The sequence below is a fragment of the Hemiscyllium ocellatum genome, chromosome 20, assembly GCF_020745735.1.
Source record: "Hemiscyllium ocellatum isolate sHemOce1 chromosome 20, sHemOce1.pat.X.cur, whole genome shotgun sequence".
Taxonomy (NCBI): domain Eukaryota; kingdom Metazoa; phylum Chordata; class Chondrichthyes; order Orectolobiformes; family Hemiscylliidae; genus Hemiscyllium; species Hemiscyllium ocellatum.
This window is the reverse complement of record NC_083420.1, coordinates 23634424-23656384: the sequence shown is the minus strand read 5'-3', so window position 1 is coordinate 23656384 and position 21961 is coordinate 23634424. Positions and strand designations below refer to the sequence as shown.

The 21961-nt window shown below is 41.3% G+C and overlaps 1 protein-coding gene across 1 annotated transcript in view; it reads left to right on the top strand.

Moving 5' to 3' along the window:
• Positions 1–21754, top strand: part of polr3e (polymerase (RNA) III (DNA directed) polypeptide E) — a 71167-nt gene extending 49413 nt beyond the window's left edge. The window contains exons 19-22 of the mRNA XM_060840210.1: positions 1089–1588; positions 18011–18088; positions 19364–19489; positions 20376–21754. Coding sequence (XP_060696193.1) covers positions 1089–1588; positions 18011–18088; positions 19364–19489; positions 20376–20432 — 761 coding nt within the window. The 3' untranslated portion in view covers positions 20433–21754. The remainder of the gene's footprint in view (positions 1–1088; positions 1589–18010; positions 18089–19363; positions 19490–20375) is intronic.
• The last annotated feature ends 207 nt before the right edge of the window (positions 21755–21961 follow it).

Below are 21961 nucleotides of genomic sequence, written 5' to 3'. Positions count from 1 at the left end.
GCAAATATTCACCAAGCACCTTCCAAACACTGGACCACTACTGTGTAGAAGTACAAGGCAGCAAATACGTGGGGATACCAAAACCTGCAATTTCCCTTAAAAGCTACTCACCATCCAGTGTTGGAAATATATTGCTGTCCCTTCATTGTACATAGTAGGAACCCTGGAATCCCCGTCTTTTGTCACTGTGGGTGTACCTACAGCAAACGGATTGCACTGGTTCAAGAAGACAACTCACTACCATAAACCTTCTCAAAGACAACAAGGGAATAAATCCCATGAATTAGTTAATAAAACCTCCTGACGGAGGAATGTGTTAAAAATAAAATTTGCTCAACTTGTAATTAACTAAAATTGGGGGCTACACAAATTAGTTAGACTTGGTTGAGATTTTCTTTACAATCGAATAAAACATCCACTGTGGAGCCTCTGGTAAAATGGGCCCTGCGCAGTTTCCTGGCATGAAGGCCTGTAACCTTCAGAGGAGGAATGGTGAATTGGAAAGTGATGTTATAGTGACAGTATCATTTTGATCAAAGGTACTGTGAACAATTCTATTCTCTACATTACAGAAAGGATATACTGGAGAAGGTACAAAAATAATTCGAGATTATACTAGATATCACTACAAGGAAAGATTGAAAAGACTGGAGGATTTTACTTTAGAAAAGACCAAGCATGACCTAATTCAGAATAAATTGAGATTGTGATGGGCCTGATAGAGTAAAACTATTAAATGTATTTCCACTTGTGGTGAAGAACAAAACTTGAAGGCTATCAAGCATGACAGTTTTAATAGGAATTTAACAGGGTATTTAAAACATATTTCTTTACCCAGAATGATGAGAATGTGCACAGTGTGGTTGGGGTGAATAGTATAGTTGAATTTTAAGAAAAGCTAAATAGTGCCCAAGGAGAAAGAAATAGGTAGGTATGTATGTGGAAGAGGTGAGAAGATGTTCATAGAAGTATAAACTAGTGCCCTAATTGCCTCTTTGTGTTGTAAATACTTTGTAAAGGAGGAAAAAGGCTAGCAGCAATCTGCAGCTTGGTGCAAATTGACCGAATTGTCTTTGCTTTGTTACAAGCACCTTCGCCAGTGGTGGTGTGTGGGGAGCGCAGGGCAGCCATGGCCAAAGAGAGAGTGCAAGATAATCAGAACATCCTAGAGAACAATTACCGACGGCGGAAGTCTTCCCACGTGGTAGGCACGCGAGCCCCTGAGGACACCCCACTTGCTATCAAGATCAAAGAGGAGCCACTGAGCGAGGAGGAGCCCATGGACACGACCTCCGGACTGGGAAGCGAGGCAGCCAATGGGGTCCACTCAGACGAAAGTTCTCGCGACTCAGCAGATTTACCTGTTGAGTGCCAAGGGGCTCGGAGTGAAGTTGTAGCAGCAGAGCTAAAAGAATTTGTGCGGGGGACACTCAGGAAACACTATGTACTCAGTTTAAGTGAGCTGAAACGACTGTTTAACCTGCACTTGGCCAGTCTGCCCCCTGGCCATATTTTATTCAGTGGCATTTCAGACCGAATGTTACAGGAGACGCTTTTGGACTGTGGATGCAAACAGATCTTGGTGCCTGTGAGTATCTATATATTGCACTGTAGTTATAATAAACTGCTGGCAAATACATTTGTGACTATAGGAGAGTTGTGTATGGAGTTATTAGACTTCTGGGAGCAGGTGGAAGCAGAGCAAACACAGATTATCCTAGAAATTTGAGGGGCTCAGATGGGATAAATAATGAGACATGTTTCCAGTGACTAATAATCGTTAAAAAATCACACAACACCAGGTTACAGTCCAACAGATTTATTTGGAAGTACAAGCTTTCAGCGCACAGCTCCTTCATCGGGTACCAAATAATTGTTCTGAAGGATAGCTTCCTGTTGTACTGTATAAAATTTGCCACCCTATTTGAGCACATTAAACTTCCATGATCAGCAGTTAGGTAAATAACCTGCTGATTTATTTCTGGTGGTGACTGAGAGATGATTATCAGTCAGGTCAGCAGGGGAGAACACCACTTCTTTGAATTATATCATGAGATCATAACCGTAAACCTCACAGGGGCAAATAAGACTTGTCCAGGTGGCGGTAAAGCTGGAAACTCATTTGAGCTGACCTGTGATACCCTTCACTGCCTAATTACCAACTTTATTTTAATGCTAATCAAAATATTCATTTGAACCATACCTAGAAACACTGAAACCCCATGTGGTGGGGTTGGAGGCAGTAATGACTTCCAATGAATTGGGGAAAAAAACTAACCATTTTAAACAAGCTCCTTGTGTTATAGTCCCTTAGCAAAGGAAATAGAAGCAAAAGGATGAAATAGCGCAACTTTAACAATGATATATTCAAAAAGTGAATTGGAGTCCCCGAACTCAATCTCCAGATTTGGCAGATGGCAGTGTCTGTTGGGGGACTCTTGTCTGAAACGTCGATTCTCCTGCTCCTCGGATGCTGCCTGACCTGTGCTTTTCCAGCTCCACACTCTTGACTCTGATCTCCAGCATCAGCAGTCCTCACTTTCTCCTAGATGGCAGTCTTAAATCTCATGCTGCGTTCTTCTACATTTATATCCTTTTCTTCAAGGTGAATCTGTCAATAGAAAGCAGTGTAGGCAATTTTATACCTTCCCATCCTCACCAGGTTCTTAAGTTTTGAGTAATAATGGACTGGGTAGTTGCTGTTGCGCGAGCTGCTTATTAGGGAACTTGCCACCTCCTCACTGTTTTGGATTTACTGAAATGTAAGTACCCTACACCAGATTTGGTAATGTTATCTCACCTTGCATCTCTCCAGCAATAGAAGCCTTCAGGTTTGCCCTCCCAGTATCTGTATTGATACCCCTAAATCAGCTGCAGGCCTCTACCAACACTAATTATGGAAAGTAAAAGCATTGCATTTCTCTAGTACCTTCCAGAACCTCCGAATGCCTCAAAAGATTTTACAAGCAATGAAGCTCCTCTTAATGTGTAGGCAACATTGTAATGTAGGGGGAAAAGCAGCTAATTTATAAACACAAAGCTGTCACAAACAGCAAAATGATAATGAACAGATAATTTGTTTTTGTGATATAAGTTGAGGGCTGCATATTGGCCAGGATGCTAAAGAGACTTCTTTAGAACCATACTATTGAGTCTTCTTCCAAAGGGGGATGTTAGGGCCTTGGTTCAACATCTCATCCAGTAAACATCACTTTCTAAGAATTGCATGAGAGTGTCAGACTTGGATTTTGTGCTTTAGATATCCAGTGACAGCTAGATTCACTAACAAATGTGGCCATAAAACAGTCTTATAGTCAAAACTTTATTTAAAAAGCTGGCAATGATACAGCATCTTGGAAGAGTTTCTACATTTCTTTGTTTCCAACATGGAGGTCCTCTATTCAGCTGCCTCTGGCTCCTTGTCAATTGTTTATGCTTCAGAATGCTGTCATCTTTTGTTTAGATTAGATTCCCTACAGTGTGGAAACAGGCCATTTGGCCCAACAAGTCCATACTGACCCTCCAAAGAGTAACTCACCCAGATCTATTTCCCTCTGACTAATGCGCCTAACACTATGGGGCAATTTAGCATGGCAATTCACCTAACCTGCAACTTTCCACAGCTTTGTTGCTCCTGCTCCCACCAACATCTTGGGAATTATGTGCAGATCAATAGAATGAACTTGATTGAAAACATTCTTTCGTTACAGAGAATTTAAACTTGTGCAATAACAGAACAATTTAAGTAAAGGAACAGATATATGACTAGAAGATGACAAGATAAGAGATAGAATGCAGCACGTTAAGTATTTCAGGTTTTCATGTTAGACCTTGCATGTTATCTGAGCTGAGAATAGGCTTTCTTAGCTTTTAACAGATCATAAGTGCGTAATCTTTTAAATTATTGATGCTAATGGTTGTGCTGAAGTGTTCTGTGCTGATGATGCAGTAACCCAAAGATCCTTATCGAACAAATGCCTGCTGCATTGGAATTGATATGTTAATCTTTCATTTGGTTTCAGATTTGTCAAAGGCACTGTTTTTTTAAAATGGTCCCAGCTATTAAATTGATTTCTTTTCCTTATTGTCTCAATGAACAAATGCACTTCACTTGAAGTATGGTAACTATTGTTGTATGGTTACATTGGTGAATGTTGCCACTGCTTTGCACACAGCAAGCTCCCATGTTCTGTGAGGAGATCCTGTATGTATGTTGATGATGGTGGGTGTAGTCTGAGTACAGGAGTAATCCCTGCTCACTTTCTGTGCCGCAGGACTTTTAGCAGCCATCTCAGTCTCTGGAAAATGCAAGCCAGGTTTTGGGTTGATGTCATACCCAGCAAGTGGCCCTTGTTCTCCTTCAGTTCTGTGCTGAAGTACCAAACCTAGTTGTGTGCCAGAAGACTGCTGCAATTCAAAAAGGCAACTCACCACCACCTCAAGGGCAATGAGGGAAAGGCGGTAAATGCTGGCCAGCCAACAACTTCCACATTCCATAAGTAAATATAAGAAAAGGGCTTTGAACCCACAATCTTCCAAATGAATTAGAGAAGCAGCAGATGATCAAGAAAAGGGGATGAATAACTTTAGATGTATTTAAGTGTAAGCTAAATATAGCCCTACCGAAGAGCCAGCACAGTAACAGTGGGCCAAGTGGGCTCCTCATGCTGCTGTGTGCAAGAGAAAGCTGGATTGATGAACTGAAAGTTTAAAATAAGAGAAGTGATAGTTGAGATATGTTGGGATTAGTACTGGTATAAATGTCGTTTTGGAGTATGTATGAGATATATGTTTATGGTCAGTCAATGATATTCCTAATGTTTATATATTTCCCCTTAATTTGCGAGCAGTTTGAGAATCGACCACATCTCAGATGATCATTTCAACTCGATGTAATTTTAATTTGACCGAAAATCATGTTCAGTCTAGTTAGAGATGACTCAGCTTTAGTCAAGTGAATGCACGCCACTGGGGAATGATTGTTTGAAATGCAGACGGTTGGGATGCCTTTGGTTTCTTGGCTTTGTGTCATAAAATTAACCTTGCAACACCACAAATACTTCCACATAAAGTTAGTTGGAGTCTTCACTGCAGGAGTGCAACTATTGATATGAGTCAGTTTTCAGACAGTGCTCAATTGATGAGTATTGCTGCAAGGCATTTTATCAAAACTTTTTCTTTGTACTCCTCAGAACAATTTGCAAGAATATCAATTTTAGGGAAAAACCTACATTTATATTTACGACCAGAGATTGGTTAGCAGGTGGTCTTTAGTAAAGATGTCATGGAGAATGCATCAGTTAACAATGATTGAAAGTTAACAGCCAGTCTTAGTTTAAATTTTGAACAGGCAGGATGACTCTGGTCAAGGCGTTGCCCTGAAAATAAACCAGTGAATAGCTGGCATCTATTATGTTGAGGTGCAGTTCATGTGCTGTGCCTGTTTCATCATATACAATGCCTCTTTCAACTCAACACAGTAGTTGACAACCATTCACTGGTTTATTTTTCAGGGCAATGCTTTGACCAATCACAGTTAAATTGCAAGTTTAAAATTTAAGCCAAGCTTGTCAGTTAATTGTCAACTACCATTAACTGATCTATTTTCTATGGAAATGTCTGTACCAATCAGAGTCCACCTGCCAACCAAGCAGCAGTCTTGTCACATGCAATATAAATATGGATTTTCCCTTAAATTGCTTTTCTTGTGAATTGTCCAGGAAGGTAAAGACAAAAAGCTTGACAAAATGACTTTTTCTCTCAATTAGAGGCATAGAGATATATAGCACGGAAACGTATACTTCGGTCCAATTCGTCCATGCCAACCAGATATCCCAACCTAATCTAGTCCCATGCCAGCACCCGGCCCATATCCCTACAAACCTTTCCTGTTCGTATGCCCATCCAGATGTTGCAATTGTACTGGCCTTCCCCACTTCCTCTTGTCACCATTCCATACACATACCACCCTCTGCATGAAAACATTGCCCCTTGGGTCTCTTTTATGTCTTTCTCCTCTCACCCTAAACCTAAGAGAAACTTCTTCACCCAGAGAGTGGTGGATATATGAAATGCTCTTCCTCAGAAGGCAAAGTCTCTGGGTACTTTCAAGAAAGAGATGGATAGAGCTCTTAAAGATACTGGAATCAAGGGTTATGGGGATAAGGCAGGAACAGGATACTGATTGTGGATGATCAGCCATGATCATAATGAAAAGATTTACAAGGATGTTGCCAAGGTTGGAGGATTTGAGCTATAGGAAGGGGTTGAATAGGCTGGGGCGGTTTTCCCTCGAGTGTCGGAGGCTGAGGGGTTACTTTCTCCAGGTTTATAAAATCATGAGGGGCACGGATAGGATCAATAGACAAAGTAGACTTGAAGGGCCGAATGGCCTACTCCTGCACATATTGTCTATTGTCCAAACCCTCTAGTTTTGGACTCCCCCACTCCAAGGAAAATACTTTGTCTATTTATCCTATCTGTGCCCCTCATGATTTTATAAACCTGTAGAAGGTCACCCCTCAGCCTCCGACGCTCGAGGGAAAACTGCCCCAGCTGATTCAACCCCTTCCTATAGCTCAAATCCTCCAACCTTGGCAACATCCTTGTAAATCTTTTCTGAACCTTTTCGGGTTTCACAACATCCTTAGGAAGGAGACCAGAATTGCACACAATATTCCAGAAGTGGCCGAACCAATTTACAGCCGCAAACATGACCTCCCAATTCCTGTACTCAATGCTCTGACCAATAAAGGAAAGCATACCAAATGCCTCCTCCACTATCCTATTTACCCGCAGCTCTACTTTCAAGGAGTTGCACTTCAAGGTCTCTTTGTTGAACAATACTCCCTAGGACCTTACTATGAAGTGTGTAAGTCCTGCTAAGATTTGCTTTCCCAAAATGCAGCACCTTGCGTTTATCCAAATTAAACTCCAGCTGCCACTCATCAGCCCATTGGCCCAACTGATCAAGGTCCCATTTTAATCTGAGGTAATCTTCTTCGCTGTCCATTACACCTCCAAATTTGGTGTCATCTGCAAACTTACTAACTATATCTCTTGTGCTCACATCCAAATCATTTATGTAAATGACAAAAAATAGAGGACCCAGCACCGATCCTTGTGGCACTCAACTGGTCACAGGCCTCCAGTCTGAAAAGCAACCCTCCACCACCACCCTCTGACTTCTACCTTTGAGCCAGTTCCATGTCCAAATGGCAAGTTCTCCCTGTATTCCATGAGATCTAACCTTTACTGAATGAGGGCAGAGCCGTTGATGTGATCTATATTCATGAGTTCTGCACTGCCAAACAAAATTTATATTAAACTATTCTTGCCCAATACTTGTGGCTGATCATGTTACATTGAAAGGGGTCAGAATTTAATTGATAGACATAGTTGATATTCAGTCGTGTTCCGGAGTTGTCTGTGTGGTTCCAAATCATTTCCATGCATGTGGAAAGAACTGCAAATATTTTAACAACTGATATGGGTTACTTTTTCATGCTCTGTTCTATGCTTTGTGTTTGTAATGGCCAAATTGATCTTGGGAGCTGAGGAAAATATGTTGATGGTAATCAAGATTCAGGTTTGCAGCAGGTGTTGGGCTTGTGCTTTCAGCCTTCTGTGGGTACCTGCTCTGGCTTTGTTTTCTGCTGCTGCTGCCGTGTGTGCTGGATTGTGGCAGTTTGCCATTATTGGGAAAACAGCTGTTTAATTTTTACAATCTGATACGGTGGTTGGGCCTGTAATCAGTGCTAACACTTGCCCAGGCATTGAGTGATGCCAGTCTGCTACCCCCTGCAGAATCACTGCTGATTAACTCCTGTGCTGTGAGCTGAGGAAGTGGAGCATCATTCATTTTGACAGCTGAAACCTCCTGAGATCTGACTGTTGAGCTAGAAAGATGCAAATTGACTGAGAAGCACACTAGATCATGTTTATATAAGTTTTTATAATACTTTCCCATATAGCTACAGCAGAATCTGGTTTGCACGTAGCCAGGTCACTGGCAAATATTTTGTATTCATGCTTGGGATGTCAGCATCGCTGGCTAAGCCAGCATTTATTGTCCATCCCAAATTGCCCAGAAGGCGGTTAAGAGTCACGTGTAGACCAGACCAGATGAGGATGGTATTTTCCATCCAGACAATCAACAATAGTTTGATCATTAGAGTCTGAATTCCAGATTTTTCTTGAATTCAAATTCTGGCTGACCCGACCATCGGCCAAATTGGGATTGGAATCCAGGTTCCCAGAACATTACCTGGGTCTCTGGATTAACATCATTTTCTTCTGTAAGCTTATTTAGCCCCTCGCTCGAACCTTCCCAATCTCTAATTAATTTAAAGCCCTCTCTACAACTTTAGTTACTTCACCTGTGGCGGTGATGGCCCAGTGGTATTATTGCTGGATTGTTAATCCAGAGAGGCACAAGTGAGGAATGCAGATGCTGGAAATCAGAGTCTAGATTAGAGTGGTGCTGGAAAAGCACAGCAGGTCAGGCAGCATCCGAGGAGCAGGAAAGTCGATGTTTCGGGCAAAAGCCCTTCATCAGGAATGAAACAGGAATGATTTTCCTGCTCCTCGGATGCTGCCTGACCTGCTGTACTTTTCCAGCACCACTTTAAGCTAGACTCTGATTTCCAGCATCTGCATTCCTCACTTGTGCCTCTCTGGATTAACACTCCAACAATAATACCACTGGGCCATCACCACCTCAGGTGAAGTAACTAAAGCTGTAGCGAGGGCTTTAAATTAATTAGAGACTGGGAAGGTTCGAGCGAGGGGCTAAATAAGCTTACAGAAGAAAATGATGTGGCACCATTGCCGAATAACTATTTTGATAATGGTACCCAGGAAGGGGTAGAGTTTATAAACTTAATATAGCAGCAACAGATAGGGTCGGGGAAGGCAAAGTTAATGGCTCCTTACTTAAATACATGCAACATTTGAAGCCAAAACAATAAATTAATGGCACAAATAAGAGACATGGTTACAACAAGGTCAAAGCTGGGAACTAAATATTCAAGGGTGCAAGGAAGTTGTGGAGCACCAACAGATATTTAAGAAAATAGTTCCTGATTCACAGCCAAGATCTATCCCAGTGAGGAAGAAGGATTTTCCCAAGAGGATAAATCTGTCATCCTTAACCAAAGAAGTTAAGGATGTTTTTTCAATCCTTTAGAGAAAATCAGAAAAAGTGGCAATGGTTACCATTACAAAGAGGCTTGGGGAAGTTTTAAAAGTCTACAAAAGGCAACTCCATCTGCCACTTCTCAGCCCATTAGCCCATCCAGTAAAGATCCTGTTGTAATCTGAGGTAACCTCCTTCGCTGTCCACTACACCTCCAATTTTGGTGTCATCTGCAAACTTACTAACTGTACCTCTTATGCTCGCATCCAAATCATTTATCTAAATGACAAAAAGTAGAGGGCCCAGCACCGATCCTTGTGACACTCCACTGGTCACAGGCCTCCAGTCTGAAAAACAACCCTCCACCACCACCCTCTGGCTCCTACCTTTGAGCCAGTTCTGTATCCAAATGGCTAGTTCTCTCCATATTCCATGAGATCTAACCTTGCTGATCAGTCTCCCATGGGGAACCTTGTCGAACACCTTACTGAAGTCCATATAGTTCACATCTGCTCTGCCCTCATCAATCTTCTTTGTTACTTCTTTAAAAAACTCAATCAAGTTTGGGAGACATGATTTCCCATGCACAAAGCCATGTTGACTATCCCTAATCAGTCCTTGCCTTTCCAAATACATGTGCATCCTGTCCCTTAGGATTCCCTCCAACAACTTGCCCACCACCGAGGTCAGGCTCACTGGTCTATAGTTCCCTGGCTTGTCTTTACTGCCCTTCTTAAACAGTGGCACCACATTTGCCAACCTCCAGTCTTCCGGCACCTCACCTGTGACTATCGATGATACAGATGTCTCAGCAAGAGGCCCAGCAACCATTTCTCTAACTTCCCACAAAGTTCTCGGGTACACCTGATCAGGTCCTGGGGATTTATCGATTTTTAACCGTTTCAAGACATCCAGCACTTCCTCCTCTGTAATCTGGACATTTAGCAAGATGTCACCATCTATTTCCCTCCAGTCTATATCTTCCATATCCTTTTCCACAGTAAATACTGATGCAAAATGTTCATTCAGTATCTCCCCCATTTTCTGTGGCTCCCTCAAAGGCCACCTTGCTGATCTTTGAGGGGCCATATGCTCTCCCTTGTTACTCTTTTGTCCTTAATATATTTGTAAAAACCCTTTGGATTCTCCTTAATTCTATTTGCCAAAGCTATCTCATGTCCCCGTTTTGCCCTCCTGATTTCCCTCTTAAGTATACTCCTACTTTCTTTATACTCTTCTAAGGATTCACTCGATCTATCCTGTCTATACCTGACATATGCTTCCTTCTTTTCCTTTACCAAACTCTCAATTTCTTTAGTCATCCAGCATTCCCTATACCTACCAGCCTTCCCTTTCACCCTGACAGGAATGTACTTTCTCTGAATTCTTGTTTTCTCATTTCTGAAGGCTTCCCATTTTCCAGCCGTCCCTTTACCTGCAAACATCTGACCCCAATCAGTTTTCGAAAGTTCTTGCCTAATATCACCAAAATTGGCCTTTCTCCAATTTAGTACTTCAACTTTTAGATCTGGTCTATCCTTTTCTGTCACTATTTTAAAACGAATAGAATTATGGTCGCTGGCCCCAAAGAGCTCCCCCCCTGACACCTCAGTCACCTGCCCTGCCTTATTTCCCAAGAGTAGGTCAAGTTTTGCACCTTCTCTAGTAGGTACAACCACATACTAAATCAGAAAATTGTCTTGTACGCACTTAAGAAATTCCTCTCCATCTAAACCTTTAACACTATGGCGGTCCCAGTCGATGCTTGGAAAGTTAAAATCCCCGACCATAACCACCCTATTATTCTTCCAGATAGCTGAGATCTCCTTGCAAGTTTGTTTCTCAATTTCCCTCTGAATTGGGGGGTCTATAATACAATCCCAATAAGGTGATCATCCCTTTCTTATTTCTCAGTTCCACCCAAATAACTTCTCTGGATATATTTCCAGGAATATCTTCCCTCAGCACAGCTGTAATGCTATCCCTTATCAAAAATGCCACTCCCCCTCCTCTCTTGCCTCCCTTTCTATCCTTCCTGTAGCATTTGTATCCTGGAACATTAAGCTGCCAGTCCGGCCCATCCCTGAGCCATGTTTCCGTAATTGCTATGATATCCCAATCCCATGTTCCTAACCATGCCCTGAGTTCATCTGCCTTCCCTGTTTGGCCCCTTGCATTGAAATAAATGCAGTTTAATTTATTAGTCCTGCCTGCCCTGACTGTTTGACTCACTTCTGTTCTCAGCTGTACCCATCTCAGATCGATCTCTTTCCTCACTATCTCCCTGGGTCCCCCCCCACTGTTTAAATCCTCCCAAGCAGTTCTAGCAAATTTCCCTGCCAGTATATTAGTCCCCTTCCAATTTAGGTGCAATCTGTCCTTCTTGTACAGGTCACTTCTACCCCAAAAGAGATTCCAATGATCCAAAAATGTGAACCCTTCTCCCATACACCAGCTCCTCAGCCATGCATTCATCTGCTCTATCCTCCTATTCCTGCTCTCACTAGCTCATAGCACTGGGAGTAATCCAGATATTAGTACCCTTGAGGACCTCCTTTTTATATTTCTGCCTAACTCTCTATAATCTCCCTTCAGAATCTGAACCTTTTCCCTTCCTATATCATTGGTTCCAATGTGGACAATGACCTCTTGCTGGCCCCTCTCCCCCTTGAGAACATTCTGCACCCTCTCTGAGACATCCTTGATCCTGGCACCAGGGAAACAACACAATATTCTGCTGTTTGTCTGCTGGCCACAGAAACATCTGTCTATACCTCGGACTACAGAATCCCCACACATTGATCACTTGGAAGCCGACGTACCCCTCGTTGCATTAGAGCCAGTCTCAATACCAGAAACTTGGCTGTTCGTGCTATGTTCCCCTGAGAATCCATCACCCCCTACATTTTCCAAAACAGCATACCTGTTTGAAATGGGTATATCCACAAAAGACTCCTGCCCTAGGTACTGACCTCTCTCACCCTTCCTGGAGTTAACCCATCTATGTGACTGTATCTGAGCCTTTTCACCCTTCCAATAACTGCCATTCCTCCTGTCTCTACCTCTTGTTTAGGAACATAGTTGATTTTGGAGTTGAATATGTTGGCATGGTGTGCAAAGTAACTGCAGCTGTCTTGAGTAATGCATCTGCACTTAACCGAAAGATGAATCTTCCAGTATTGTCACACTCTTTCAGAGCGATATCAGAGTGTCAGCCTTGATTATGATCTGCCAACTCACGTCTCAAGAATTTATAAATTGTCTGCTCTATCTGAATGTATAATGACTGTTCATCAAAAAATATTAATTGGCTGTAAATTGCTTTGGAATGCCTAAAGATTGGATTTCTGAATAACAGCAAGTGTTCTGTCAGGTGATGAATTAGGGCACTATACCCTTGATTGGATTTGCATCTATGATTAAATCTGTTCCCACTCTTTGCAGAAGTGTTCAGTCACACATTGATATTAGCATCAATGAGGGATTTCGCATGCAGCGAGAAAGGACAAAATATTTGCACGCTGTGAAATAATGGTATGGTGTGTTGTGAATGCTTTTATTGAAAATTCTAAAACCCGATGGAGCATCAAATGTTCTTGTGATATCATTTACTGGTTTTGAATAAGCAGCAAAATACCAAAGCTCCTGATTTATTTCCCAGGGTGATGACTAAACCGAGAAGACATTGTTAGAAAAGCTGGCGGCTGGGTGCCTCCTGTAATTTAGTTTGAGCTCCATAGCCCAGTAACCCTCATTAGCTACATACTGCTCATCAATCTGAAATATGAAGCCCTCTGGAGTATTCCCAAAATATAATGATACAGACTGGTAGCTTGAGCCAATTATACAGGGCTCAAACTGGTTAAGCACATGAGGGAGAAAGGATTAGACCTAAGATAAAGAGGGGTGGGAGGAGACTCGTGTGGAGTATAATCTCCAACACAGACCTGAGATGAACAGTTCCCTTACATACTGTAAATCCTGTCCAATATTGTTGCATGTTCATAAAGGCATAGTCATAGATCGAACTGGCTTTTTATTGATGTGATAGAGAATGAGGAGGGTTACTGACAGCTTAGAGGTGTGTGGCAGGGAAACTCATACCGTGCGGGTGATCAGAAACTCTGAATTGCTCATTCCAAGAGCCAGTACAGACACAATGGGCTGAATGTCCTGTGTGCTGTCACAAGTCTGTGATTCAGGATGACCATGTATAAAACAACAGTCACATTCCATCGACCAAAAGATGGTAAATACTGCAAGCAGTGAGTTAGTGTCTTGAGCTCTGTTTATTTTTTTTGCTAGAATCATCTGTTTCTACAATGACTGCTATAATTTGTCCGTGAAGAGCATATGAAAAACTGATGCATGATTCTTAATGGAAGAACATAACGAAGTATGAGCAGGATTGAGTTATTCAGCATTTTGCGTCTTCACCACTCAGTAAAATCCAGAACTGCTCTGGTTGTCACCTCAGCTCCATGATCAACCCCTGACCCCTCACCCTGATAACCTTTGACTCCCTTTTTAATCACTTATTAAACAAAAATACTAAAATCTAGTGGTTTGCTGAGGGGTCTGGGTTGTCCAGCTCTTTCCTTTAATTGTTGAGGGAGTGTTTGCTGAAGCAGAGTTTGGGGTTGACTGTCAGAACCGTACTCTGACTGTGTGGGTGTTGGCCCACATTATTATATAATGTTGCTATATTTATACAGTACTAGCCATTGGAATGTAGCAAAAGGTGTTTGCACAATCCATGGGCTATGAGTGGTGACAACTCTCCAGGCATAGGTAAAGAGCTGGAAAAGACTATTAATCCCAAACCCCTTCTACACCCACCAAACGCCCCAACTAGATATCGTGCATTCTTGTTACCTGTTACCAAGACACATTTACTGTTGCTATGCTACAGCTTCCATATTCAATGCTTAATTTTAATTTTAACGTAGCAATTGTTGTAAGTTGTTAACAATGTGGCTGTAAGATTACAGAGGTGCTTCCAGTACACACTACATGTACATCTCTGGGCAATTTTGAGGCCATTTTTTATTTGCATTCAGGAGGAAATGGTTTTAATGAAGTGAGCCTTCTATAAAAGAGCTGATGAACATAGGTTTAATGCTCTTCATTCTCTCCCTGTTACTGCAGCATCTCGATGATAAAAGTGAACAATCAGGATTTTAGTCTGAGGCATTGAAATGCACATTGAAATTACAAAAGAGGAGCTTTAATGGAGCCAGTGCTATGGACTACTCCAGTGAATGTTAGCCACAGAGTCTGGGAGGTTAGAGTTAGAAAGTGCTGGAATAAAATGTCCTCGTCACAAGTTCCAAACAAGTATTTTCAAAGAGAGAGATTCTTGAGTAGTAAGGGGATCAAAGTTACTGGGATAAGGTAGAAGAATGGGGTTGAGAAACATATCCGTCTTGATAGAATAGTGGAGTAGTGTCTGTGGGCTGAATGGCCTAATTCTGTTCCTATATCTTACGGTTAATATGTAGCTGATTCTTCTTCTAATTTTGATGCAGTGACCACAACCATGCACCGAATTTCAGATCTGCCATCCATACTGTCATTTATCATGCTTTTAAAGAGCCACATAAGCTCCAGAAACGACAATGATGGGATTCGCTTGCACTAAATTCGAACGGCTAAACTAGACAACAAATCCAGCTTGTTTTTGACCTGAATTTCCTTTTGAAATCCCAAACCTGTTGCAGTTCAGGCTATTTTAGTGTTAGATCCAGCAGTAACAGTGATGGCTTGTGCTTCTAATGCATCTTAGAAATTTCTCAAGGTGCTCACAGGAGCATTACCAGACGAAATGTGACCCTGAACCATATAATGAAATATGCTCTGACTAAACACATAGAGCTGGGTTTTTAAGAAACTTTTTAAGTTGGAAACTATATCTGTTTCGTTGATGTTAGCAAACTTTCGTTTGCTTTCTTCAATTCCAGGATGTGACTGCAGGGTTCAAGATTGGAAAATCACTCCTCCCATTCTGTTGTCTCTCCTTCCTCCCAGCATGTCACTGCATCTACGTTTCCTTTTTGATTAGAGAATGTGTGTGAGATATCTCCTATCAGTGTGAAACCTAAAGTATCTTTGAATTTAGTGCAAAGGTGCCAAATTGGTATAATTGACCAGATGGCCTCCTGGCTTCATGATTCCAGAGAGATTTTAAACTATTAAAAAGCAGGGTTGTTGTGATGCTTTTGTTTTTGTTTCTCTTACCTCTTGAAAGTTTTCTGGATTAACTAACAATAAGCCAGTTAATGTCAGTAACTGGCTGCTAACCTCTAAGCTCCCTTCTCTGTGCTGAATGATCTGGAAATAAAGTGGGAGCTCACGAAGGACTTTGTTGACTGTAAATTGAAGACATGTTGAGTTACAACAGGCCACAATGAAGCCACAGTTTATTCCGAGTGATGATATAAACTATAAATGAGGCATCAATAAATCTCAAATTGCAGCATTTTGCTTCCTTTCTGCTGTCTAGATTATAGATTTTGAGAGAAACAACCTGAAGTGAATGAGTGTTCAAAATAATGCTGATTGAAAGTGCCTTATGCAGGTTAATGTCCATATTCCTGGCTCTTATAGCAATTTGCCAACAAAACTGTTACATACTTGGTTTATAAATCCAGCATTTCATGTTTAGGACTTGCCCCTGTGTTACAGCTGCCAAGGTTGTATCTGTTGTGGCATTGCATCAGCCCTGGTGATAGGTGTGTCTGGCTTGATTATTGTTTTCCGTTTGTTGGAGAAGCAAAGTTTGGGGCCATAAGTGTAGAGTAGTTGCCTAAAAATCTAAATGGGAATTCAAGAGAAATGTCTTCTCCCAGAGAGTAATGGGACTCTACCATAGGGAGTGCTGAGGTGAATGGCACATTTAAGGGGAAGCTGAGCAACGTACAAAAGAGTAAGTAGTAGGATGATACGCTGCTAGGATGAAACACATTGGAGTGGGAGGTGGCTCATTTGAAATATGAACACAGATGTAAACATGTTGAGCCCAAAGGTCTGTTTTAGTGCTATAGTTTAGTGTAATTATTTGTAATTATATATAACTATGTCAACTAAACAATCTCTGGTAAATCCTCCGTATAGGGCAAGCATTTAATGTATGCAGGCACTTTGAGTCAATGTTGAGAGGATTATACATGCTTGCTCTTCTCTCTGTTTGTTGAGATCTTCATTTTCTACCAACAAGATTGATTGGACCGTGACTGATTGTGGGATCTTGGTGTGTACAAATTGTTTCTATGTTTACCTATTCTAGAGTAGAGCAACTGCACTCCAGCATTAATCTTTTGGCTGTGAGGGTACCCTTGGACCAGTCATTGTTGTGGTTACGGTACAGAGCATAAAATCCATCGATGTAAAACTAAACTTCCAATCTGAGCTTTTATTTTCAAATCCCACCTCAGCTTAAGAATTCGTAAAAATTCAGAATAAAAAAAGTGATCATGAAACGGCTGATTTGTCTTAAACCCAACAGGTTCATTAGTATCCTATAGAAAAGCTTTGTCTTCCTGATCTTATCTGGTCTATACGTGAATCCCAACCCACATCAATGTTGTTGGCTCTTAACTGCCCCCTGCGATGTGCAAGAGTGTGCTGCTGGAAAAGCACAGCCAGTCAGGCAGCATCCGAGGAGCAGGAGAATTGCCATTTGAGCATGAGCTCTTCACCACACTCTTTGACTCTGATTTCCAGCATCTGCAGTCCTCCGTTTCTCCTTGCTGCCCCCAGAAATGGCCTAGCAAATCTCTCCGTAGTATCAACCAACTGACAGTCATGTTGGCGTCCCTGCACCACATGGACTGCAATGCTTCCCGTGTCAAGGGAAGTTAAGTCAGCAATAAATGCTGAGTTTAAGGGTCAACACCCACATCTTAAGTCGTTTTTAAGTTCTTTGGGATATCCTCATTATGGAAGAAAAGTTATTTACTCAATCTATTTATTTCTTCCTTCCTGATTGTAATGCAATTGATGTTTATATAGACCTTAATTTTATATTTTATCTGGCTATCTGACATGCATAGAAACCATTTGCGGTGTTGAGTCTGTAACCCAAAATGGAGTTTGTTCACTCTCTTAGCCCACTCTTACATAGCCAGGCCCAGACAGTTTTGCCAAGCCAGAGGAAGCAGTTGTGTTACTGAGCTCACACCTGTACAGCTTGCCTCGACAATACACTGTGCTGACTAGAGCCATAGGTCGCAGGCTCAGGATACGAGGTAGGCTGTTTAGGACTGAGATGAGGAAACATTTCTTTACTCGCAGATGGTCAGCCTGTGACAAAGGCTGTGGGTGCTGGGTCACTGGTTATATATACCAGAGGTTCTTTTTAAGATATTAAAGGCATCAAAGAGTATGTAGAGAAAGCAGGAACTTAGCATTGAGTTAGAAGGTGACTCATGATTGTTTTGAATGGTGGAGAAGACTGAAAGGTTGAATGACCTACTTCTGCATCGAGGGTATAGTGCTGGAAAAACACAGCAGGTCAGGCAGCATCCAAGGAGACCTCCAGCAACTGCAATCCTCACTTTCTCCTGGTTGATTCTGACCTACTTCTGTTCCTAGTTTCTATCTTTCTCACTGTTTGTCAATCCTGGAGCCTTTTTAGACTTTGATCATTGGATTGCCTGAAGCTTAATGTCCAGACTCCAATTTTCCTCTGGCAGGACACTGACTGACCTTGGTAAATCACTTGTTCACCACAACAAGGTTTTGAGCTTGTCTGATCCAGTGCCAGTCCTTGCCACTGTGAATGGATGGAATTCCAAACTTTCCATCACTCAGTGCTCCCGGTTTGGTTTTCAGTTTGAGTATAGGATCATATTTACTTACACAGATGCTGTTCAGTTCCCTCCACAGACAACCGCAACAGCTGACGAACAGAAGGTGTTTGCACTATGGGAAGCTGGGGACTCCTTTGATCAGGCAAGTGTCTTATTCCACAGTATTTTTTTCAATTGTTGTTTAAAAGCTCTTGAATCTTACTTTAATCTACAGACCACTTAGTTTCTTGTGGTTTTCATTGTTAAGGGCTCAGCCCATCGTGCAAAACAGCACCAGGGCCTAAGAGGATTAAAGAGGTGAGGTGAACTGGGAAGTTACTGGATGATTCAAGGCCAGGGTGATATAATTAGCAAATGAGCCAGTGGGGTGAGACAGAGAAAAATTGTTTTATTCAATGAGTTATTACCATCTGAAATGCAGTGGAAGCAAATTTAATAACTGACTTTCCAGGGCTACTGGGAGAAATTGGAGGCATGGAATTCATTGGGTAGGCTGAGTGAAAAATGCAGTGCAGGTATGATGGGTCAAATGGCCTGCTGTATCAGATCACATTATGTTAGGTAATCTCAGGAAGGATTCCTTCAGCCAAGATGTAAACCTGATTTTCTAGAAGCAAGATAAGATCAAAAGGAAGAAAATTGCATTGAAATCATCAGCATGAAAAATACATGGCTTTTATTCCCACAGACACAAAATAACCTAGAAAATAAAGTTTTATTAATATCATGAAACCAATCAAACTTCAATGTCACTTAATATTGTGACTGTAAACAGTGAGATGGCAGTTGTGGGACTCCGAGGATCAGGCTTGGGGATGATTACTGATCTAGAATCATTTCAGCAAGGCAAGACGATGGGGGTATTTGTATAATGATATGTGTCTTAGGATGGTGTCTGACATTATCTAGTGTCTTATGACTTTGATATCAATAGAATTGAGAAAAACAATGGATAGGATATTGACTGGTTTATGTTACTTTGGAAAAGGCCCAACCTCTGTCAATAAACAGGGGCTGGATACAGTAATTACAGAGTGGATAAGGTCAAGTGAAATGGAATGGGGTGTAAACTATTATGAAGGGATTTAAGAAACGAGAGAAACTGTTTCCTCTGGAATGTGAGTTGTTGAAACCAGAAATGATCAGTAGAAGAGCCAGAGGGGAGATGAGAAATTCTTTCCTTAAGTGTGAGTACTGATCTTAAATGCACTGTCTGAATGGGTGGTGGAAGCAGATTCAATAATAACAGCTGGAATTAGAAATACACTTAGAGGAAGAAGTAGCACAGCTGTAGGGAAAGAGTGAGAGTGGGACTGATTGCTGTTTGAGAGCCTCCACCTGTCTATCTAGTTCTGATACTTGAAACAGGCTTGCTTTGTTATTCAGTGATGCATGACTAACATTTTTCTCATTTCAGCATCGGCAGATACTCCTTGAAATTTTTTCAAAAAATTATCGAGTGCGTAGGAATGTCATTCAGTCTAAACTGGGCCAGGATTTTGGGGAAAGTCTCAGTAAGCCCGATGTGGATAAAGTTCTGAAGGTAATTTGGCCAACAGCTTAATGCAGACATTGAAATTTGCCTTGTATAATGGAGCAGAGCTCTGGTCTAAAGTGGAAATGATGGTAAAGTAACTACCCAGCTTCCAACCTTTGTACACCTGAACTCCTCTTAAATAGCTCAACTCTCAGCAAGTCCTGCTTACCCATCGCGCCTCTCGTTCTTTGGCACTACCTCCATTTTAAAATCTCATTCTTGTTTTCAAATCTGTCCTTAACTTCACTTCTCTCATATTTATAATCTCTTCCAACCCATAATGTCCCAAGATCTCTGCAGTCCTCCAACTTTGGCTTCCCACACATGCCCAATTTTGATTGCAGCACCATTGACAGACATGCATTCAGCTGTCAGGGGGCCCTGAGCTCACTGCCCCCTGACCACTCCTGCCTCTCTCTTCCCCTTGACACTCCTTAACATCTGCATCTTTGACCCAGCTTTTTGTCATCTGTTCTAATATTACCTTCTGTAGCTCAGTGGTTTGTAATGCATTTGTGAAGTGCCTAATGGCATTTTGTTACATTAAAGGCACAATATAAATGTAGATCCTTGTCAGTAAAAATACACCTGTTGGATGTTGTAAAAAGCTTGTTTCACTAATACACTTTGGGAAAGAAAGACACCAGTCTTATTCAGTTGAGCTGATTTGAGTGTGATTTGAGTTTCACACTTATTGACTTGTAATTGCCCTCCAGTGTACAAGCTTTTCACCACCATCTCAGAGCATCTAAAGATAGTAAGTAAATGCTAACCATGTCTGTAACACCTACATCTCCAGGCCATGCATGAAATAATCCAAATACAAGTCTTTCATTTCATTTCCTGGCATTCCCTAGCATTGTAATTGTCCGATTGAACTTTTTTTCCATAGGACTGCTGTGCAAGTCATGGTGGAATGTGGTATCTTAAGGGGACCCTGCCTTCTTGACAACTGCAGAATGTCCTGTTCCTATACAATGACTGTCTTTTGGAACAGGGCGATGGGATAATGAATGAAGGTGGAACGCTGGCTTCGCTCCAGAGATGGGATAACAGACAATCGTACCATACAACACTCAAGCCTTTGACCATTCATTGGAACTCAATGAGAGCCCGATGAAATGATAACATCTACCTATGTAGGGAATAAGAGCCTAATTAATGTTTGCAGCTCAGCGAATCTGACCTGGATTTATTGCTTTTAATTCCGTGTACAAAATAAAGTTTTGATTGGTTATCAAAATGCATCTTCTGACTTCACTCATGAGGAATCATGGAATATAGTTTCATTTCTTCTATAATTTGAAATCATCTTTAATCCCTGACCACCTCAGTGCACATAACAGTTTATTACACAGGACAAGCAAATCAAAGGCTCTGGTTCTGTTCATTAAAAGGTCATCTCTAAAACATAAAATCTAATCTATTTCATGAGTAAAAGCTGTAAACTGGCAATCTTGTAAAATCCCAGAGTGAAAGAGATTTACCTTATCTGTTGAATGTTTAATTGGCATTTTGCTGTTTTAATACCAGTGAATTGTGCTGACTTCCTTGGTTCCAAGATACCTTTTTGTGTGGCATATACATGTTTTTTTAAATTATGTTCCACATTGAAATTGTCATTTTTCAGGTGAAAAGTGTAGCACCTATTCAGTTGCTACACAATCAGAGATGAACTCTGTAAATAAAATGTTTAAACCATGGGGTTGCTATGGCTTTTTATTTGTGAAGTTTTTTAAGTCAAAACTTTTGTGTGTACGGAACGTATGTATTTTTGCTCTATAGAACTGCCTGGGCAATGTAGAAAAGTTAGTGGACAAAGTGTCCAAGTTGTTTGAGAGTGTCTATTTTCTTACACACATTGTTGACAAATTCAAAGGTTTATTTGCCCATGTCTGCTACCTATAAAACCTGATACAGCCTTTCCTTGAACCCTTTGTTTCTTATACTGGTTTGCTGCAGTCAGTATCATCTCCCCTGTGTTTTTTTTTGTGATGTCTTGCCTTTGCTGACAAAGACTGGCTGGATTGTGAATAAGAACATAATGAAATATAGTTATGGCTTGTATTTAAATCAGCTGCCCCCCCCCCCCCCCCAAAAACATCATTTCTGCATATGAGGTAAAATAAGTTTTTGTTTGTTAAACTGTCTTGGTTTATTCCATGCCACATCTTCCTAGTTCTGACACACTTAGCATTCATTAGGATCATGATAGAAAAAAATGGCTTATTGAGCCTGTGTTGCCAATCTGTGTTATTGTGCTTGATCTAATTCTCCTCATCCTTTCTGATCCCTGCATTTCCTTTGTGTGAAAGATAATCTGTCAATTTAGAGACATGAGTATACTTGATGTTGTGTATCCACTGTTTCCTGGGATATTGAATTCCAAAGATTCCCATCCCTTTTTTGTGGTGGGCAAGGTGTATCCCTTGTACAGAAACTGATCACTAATTCTGGATGCTCCACCCAGAGGGAGCA